This window comes from Laccaria bicolor, genomic scaffold (genome assembly GCF_000143565.1).
Source record: "Laccaria bicolor S238N-H82 LACBIscaffold_381 genomic scaffold, whole genome shotgun sequence".
Taxonomy (NCBI): Eukaryota; Fungi; Basidiomycota; class Agaricomycetes; order Agaricales; family Hydnangiaceae; genus Laccaria; species Laccaria bicolor.
The window spans coordinates 1-6,029 of NW_001890232.1; the positions used below are offsets into that span (position 1 = coordinate 1).

The following is a 6,029-nucleotide window of genomic DNA, read 5'->3' on the forward strand; positions in this document are numbered from 1 at the left end:
TGAGTCATTCACGACATGTGAGGAAGACGGCGATACTTGATCCAGACCTGTTTCTTGAAAAGGGTCAAGCGGCGAAGATCCAAAGAAAGGTTCTCCACAAGGTTTTTGTACTGATCTAGCAGCGCAGCATCCAAATCCTCAGAGGAAGCAGTCGTGGCCATGATGAAGAGGCTACAGAGCACATTTTCCAGTTGAAGAAATGCTTGGTTAAGGGGGTGGACGGGATCAAGGGCCAACGGGCCGGGTACATTAGCGTTCCCGTCAGGTTGCGGTTCGTACGAAGAGATGTCCACCATCGGCAGGGCGACTGGATGAGTCACAAACACAAGGTCATCTGGAGTGGAGATGGAAAGGCTTGTATTTATAAAGAGCGATCGCAGGTCGGACAGCTTGGATGATTGTATGTCTGAGGAAAGGGAAGTTTGTTCAACAGGTGAGCGACCACGTGATCTGCGACTATTTCGATGTTCTTGATGGCTCTGTATGGATCGCACTGGAGAAGATGAACGGCTCCCCGGAAGACTGTGATATTGGGCGGGAGGCCGGTCATATGGCCGCCGTCTGGATGATGATCGGCTACCTGGGGCACTGGATGGTGCCCTTAGACCTAAAGCAGGACGAGCATCTGAAGGCGAACGGGGGGGTATGGTCAAGAAGGCGCCGAATCTAGAATGGTCCTCCATCTGCCGAAATGTGGCTCTAAGATCCCTATCCTGCTGATCACGACTCGTCGGTGACACAGAGAGAGATCTTCGTGATGAGGATAATCTCCTTTGCGGTGGAGACGACGACCTGCTTCCTTGAACATTGTGGCGTGAATGATGAGGAAGCTGCGACAGATCGCTAAAAAAGGGGGCTGTAGGAGTTGCAGGGAGAATGTTTGCCATGAAGGCGTTGCTTGATTCCGCATCGCCCTCCAAGACCTTATTCATCCGTTCATCACGCTGGTGACGCTGAAATGTTCTGACGGATATGGTTTGTCCGTCGGGGAAACTGGCAGTGCAGGTACTGCATCGACACAAGCGCTCAGCCATGGTCCAGGAGGGTAACAAGCCCGGTCAAGTAGAATTGAATCAGATCAGCATCACAACCTATATGCGACAAATATTCAGCACGCGGCGTTTACATAATGACGTTTTGGTTCCAATTTTGAGCCAAATTTATTCAAATTTATTTTTACCATAACCTGGCCAAGATCATCCAATCGTGAATCCATCGAACGTTGACTGGGACAAATGCTACCAGCTCAGATCCTGAATGGGGGCCCTGTTTCCGTGGATGTCTTGAATGATATGCCTTCCACTACACTAAATAGAGCCACATACCGTCCTCGGTCCCCTCCCTGATTGCGAGATCAGTTGCCGGATGTTGATTCAACCATAACGATGAGATAATAGAAGAACCCAGGGGGTGAATCAGGGCTTCAAGTGATTTTTCGCTTTATTAACCTAAACGAACGGTAAGACATCGTGACCTTAGAACGTCTATGCTGAATTTTCGCGCTCACGAGCATTCAGGGATCATGAGGAGCAAAGCTGGTAGAAACGTGGAACGACATCTTCCCGAGGTCGCAATGACAGTGGTTGTAACCAAGCACGTAAGCTTGGATTGATCAGTATACCATAAGAACGATGTGAGAGAAATTCACGGAGGGCATGTGCCGCGAAGCAGTTGGTCGTTGCGAGAAGGGTGCAGCCTTGGCAATGGCAGTACTTGCTAGAGTTCTCTTGAGACCTTCAAAACAGTATGTAAATTGGCCAGGTCAGAAAGATGAGATGCGACACATACTGGATAAGGCGACGTCGTGAAATGTCGTATCCATACTAAATGGAAGGAAGGCACGATCCGAAAGGTCAGCTGGTAGATACGGCTCCCTCGTGAAACAATTTCAGGAGGCGCTAAAGAACTTTGAGCAATACGGCTAGAAAGGAGGTTGGCAAAACATACCAGATCGAAGTAACCATGCCAAGGCTAGCGACTCTACGGCTTCGTCACAATTCATGTGTAAGCTCTCGTTTCTGCCCTTGTCGAACCGAAGAATGGAGTATGTTGGCACATTTGTCGGCTTGAAGAAATTTGAAAGTTTTATTCCCTGGCAAAACCACAAGACCAGGGTTCATTGAGGTAACGTTGTGAGGTAGTCTAATATTCTGTAAGATTGAGCGCACCCTTGAAAAAAAGTGGAACACTTGCCTCCGAATCGTCGTGTATAGCGCCTTTGTTCTCGAATGTACAACGAACGTGGAACATTGCTTCTGTCTTGAAAGAAGAAGGAAGGGGAAGAGGAGGAGGACGTGCACACTCGAGTGAAGAGCGTGCCTCGGTATCATTGTCTGCATCGTTGCCATCTGGTGCTGGACGATACGCAGCCATTCAGCCGCAGCCGACGAAAGACCTGCACGGCAGCGCGTTCGGGAAGAAGAACCTTCACCTGTTTTTGGTCTTCCAATTTGGTCAGTAAACCGTTGAAACGATTTCGGAGAAATCCAGGAAGGGCATGTGCCTTAATCGTTGCAACAAGGGCGCAAGCTTGGTCGATACACACTGGAAAAAGCGATGTAGGTCCATGTAAGCATTTTCTGTTCGAATTGCTCGAAAGCACCTGTTAGATTTCGTAAACTTTCGGTATCCATACTGAATGGAAGAAGGACGCACAGTCCAAGAGGTGATGCGACTTCGTCGTGGGACCAATCGGGAGGGCAGTGGATCCACTGTAGATGTTTGCGTCGAGCTCGAGTGCGAAACCTTGAACATATCCAGCGTTGACGTGATCGGACGGCTGTCGGCACATTTTTAGATCATGGCGCCCGATAAGACCACTACTGACAGCGTTGGACCAATCTGATACAGCAATTTAGAAATTGAGATTGGCGTTTACAGTAGTTACGCACCATTCCGCCTCATCCAACCCCTCTGTCGCACAATCCAGGCCATAGTAGTAGTGACTACGGCCTTCACCTTGATAGTGGCCTTGGTCTCTGGCGGCCTTGTTCTTCGTCCTGGTCGTCGTTGTGCATGAGTGGAAGAATGATCATGATCGTCATTAATATTCGGAATAGCTTTGGAAATAAACACAACCAAATTATACATACCTCCCTTCACCTCTCTTCCAACTCCAAAAACGAACTTTACAGGCGCTCCGCGTGGCGGGGCTGTTCCTCCGATCGTCTCATGAAATATGAAGCCCATTCCATTGAACTCTCTCGGGTCTATTGCATTTTTTTTGCAGCGTCATTCCTGACTGGTGATTACCTGCCTGCTACATGATATACGATGCCGTCTAACTTCTAGGTCTTCAGATGAACTTATCGCTATTAGGGTCACTTTATATTATACCTCAACATCTAACCAATTACCCTTGCGTCGTCACTCAATCAGATCCAACCTGCCGGTGCCTGAGATGTCGTGAAACAATACCACGAGAACTAACACGAGGTCTTGTCCAGGCTTTGTCATTTTGCTAATCACTGACGATTGACTGGTGACTGCTAACCAGATGGTTAGTTTTAGCTAGCTTCAATGAGCATGACTATCGGCCGTCGTCGAACATTCACCTCTTGACAATCCTCCTGATTAAGCTTGGCCAGGGATGGCACAAACGTCTTTGCAAAACTGAATCCCTTTAGGTGCCCACACACCTCTTTGTCGCATACGCCATCACGTGCAGCCTCCTCAACGGTAAATCTTCTTTCTTCATCTCTATCCACTTCCTCCGCCACTCGACGCACTTCTTAGCCATGCCAGTCCACCGTACGGCACCCAAAGATACCTTTCGCGTTACCCACGCTGTAAGTTCTCATAGTTTCTGATCTATTGTCCTTTGATTCATGCGAAGTCTTCTCCAGATCACGACGCGCGCCATCTCTTCAGTTCTCTTCGATTCATCAAAGACCGCTGCAGCGACGGTATATGTTCCTACATTAGTTTCCGAGGACGGCAAGAACCGCTTTCCCTGCTTCGAGGTGGTCCTGGGAAGAGACGCCCCCCTCCATCAATGCACTGTCGCAGTTGCCGACAACATGGGAGTTAGACACAAGTACCTTGTTGTGACTCAAACTGGTGAAGGTCTTCCACGCAACCGGGCTTTGCAAGATATCGATTTCGATCATGAATGGCATGGATCTCTTCTCGTCATGAAATACGGGAAGAATTTGCCTTTCGTTGGGCTTGCTGGGCTTGCAGACAGAAATCGAGCCAAGGTTGCTCTTCAGCGGTACGCCAAACCCCTGTTGTGTCATATGGCCGATACATATGTTGGGCCATCACAGATTCCTTGTCGATTCACAGTTCGCACCTGTCACTGCAGAGGTCAAGAATGAGTTACCATCCGAGATCTGGTACTGATCTTTACTAGAAGTTTGTATTTCATTCCGACTCTTTTACAAGCCTACAAACTGACATTTGGCCCCAGCTTCTCTGCATCCCACCAACCAGAAGTTATCATCCGCTTTTTCATGTGTTTAGTGGTTTATGCACCAGTTTACAGCGTTCAAATGCCCGTACTGCATATATAGTTTCAAGTTTATGTTGTGAATACGATACGAACATTGAAGTTGGGTTTCCCCGGTCACAGCTAATATGAACTAGATATTCCGAGCGCAGTGTAGACAGAGGAGAGATTAAGTTCGTGAACTTCGCGTGTTTCCCCGGTCTGTGGAAGAGACGTGACGACTTCAATGTCTTTACGAAACGGGCGTTGTCAGCAACGAAGCGATAGGGGGACAGATACCACTCACAAAAAAGGTCGAGAGCTGCGTTGAGGAAGCAGTTAAGATGTCCTCTCGTCCTAAGGCAGCAGCAAGTCGTTTCCAACCGTCCAGGTGGCGATTTCGCACTGCAATGGTAGCTGCATTATTGAGCGAACGAAGTTTAAGGTTATTGATCTGGCCAGCCTTCTTCAAGAGCAGCGCATACATCTCGGCAGGGGTAAGATATGCCCAAGGTGTGTTTTCATGGGCGCTGTCTAGGGAGCGGTGTCACCCATAACAGTATTGTCGTTATCGAGGACTGAGCAGGACGTACAAGGGATCGGATTGACCTCCTTGCCTTTCTTGCTGGATTGACCGTGGCCGGTGCATCGCATAGACTGGAGCACGAGTTTCTCAGTGCTTACAGTGACTTTCCATGGGAAGTCCTTCGTCGTATCAAGGAGAAATGGATAACGGGCGAAAGGCGATTGAGAGTTGGGGAGTTTGAGCTCGTATCCAGGACACGGAACCTTAGGCTTGGTGATTTCGCGCCTGGTAGTACGTGTATCATCTTCGATTTCGAATATCTCGGGGGAAGCTAATCTGAAGGGCGATCGAGATGGCTCTACAATTTGTGCTGGCTCCAGGACACTTTTAGTCGCTGTTGAATGTAGACATCAGAACTTGAGGTATTCCCCGTCGAATATGAACAAAAGACTTACATGAGCTCCATAGCTTCAATGAGCCGCTGAATCTTTACCTCAAGTAACGCTTCATCGAATCGATATGAAGGTCCTCAACGCACGCCTTTACCCAGTCGTACATCCCATCCATCCCAAGTCGACCTCGTCGAATGATAGTCGAAATACCCTCTGGTGTTGCTCCGTAACCGACAAGCCGATTTAAAACTTGATCTAGAATCTCCCAAGGCTCGTCGTCTGGACGGATCAGCGCTGCTGGATTCCCCGAAAATGCAGCCAAGTCGTCTGAATCGATCGCAACAGGTGATAGCTGCTTTGAACCTGTTAATTAGCGTGACGGAAGTGCTCGAGACTTCTCCGAATGTGACTGGGTGCGGAGCACCAGGTAAAGATGCAAGTCGAACAGGTTCTCGGTTTGGTAGAGCAGGAAAAAGACGAGTAGGAATGGGAGACATGGTACCCATTGAACTGGAGGCGGTAGGCGTCACCGTCTTGGTGAAAAACGAAGTAAATTTCTTACTGGGACCAAAAATGGAAAGTTGATTGTGAGGGCACGATTCAGCGCATGCAAGTCAAAGCTGAGGCCTGAGGGAGCGCTGGAGGGAGCGCGGAAAGTAGAGAGAGTAGTGAGAGATGTGCG

General features: G+C 48.8%; 1 protein-coding gene across 1 annotated transcript; it reads right to left on the reverse strand.

The window, feature by feature from the left end:
• Positions 1 to 2,116: 2,116 nt before the first annotated feature.
• Positions 2,117 to 5,844, reverse strand: LACBIDRAFT_336165 (uncharacterized protein; the record flags this gene model as incomplete). The annotated part of the gene is made up of 15 exons (XM_001891096.1): positions 2,117 to 2,142; positions 2,169 to 2,354; positions 2,546 to 2,602; positions 2,656 to 2,841; positions 2,892 to 2,999; positions 3,093 to 3,209; positions 3,386 to 3,425; positions 3,473 to 3,488; positions 3,639 to 3,786; positions 4,001 to 4,226; positions 4,737 to 4,963; positions 5,023 to 5,086; positions 5,114 to 5,291; positions 5,411 to 5,436; positions 5,494 to 5,844. The coding sequence occupies 15 exons, from the start codon at positions 5,842 to 5,844 to the stop codon at positions 2,117 to 2,119; spliced, it is 1,956 nt and encodes a 651-aa protein (XP_001891131.1).
• Positions 5,845 to 6,029: the final 185 nt, after the last annotated feature.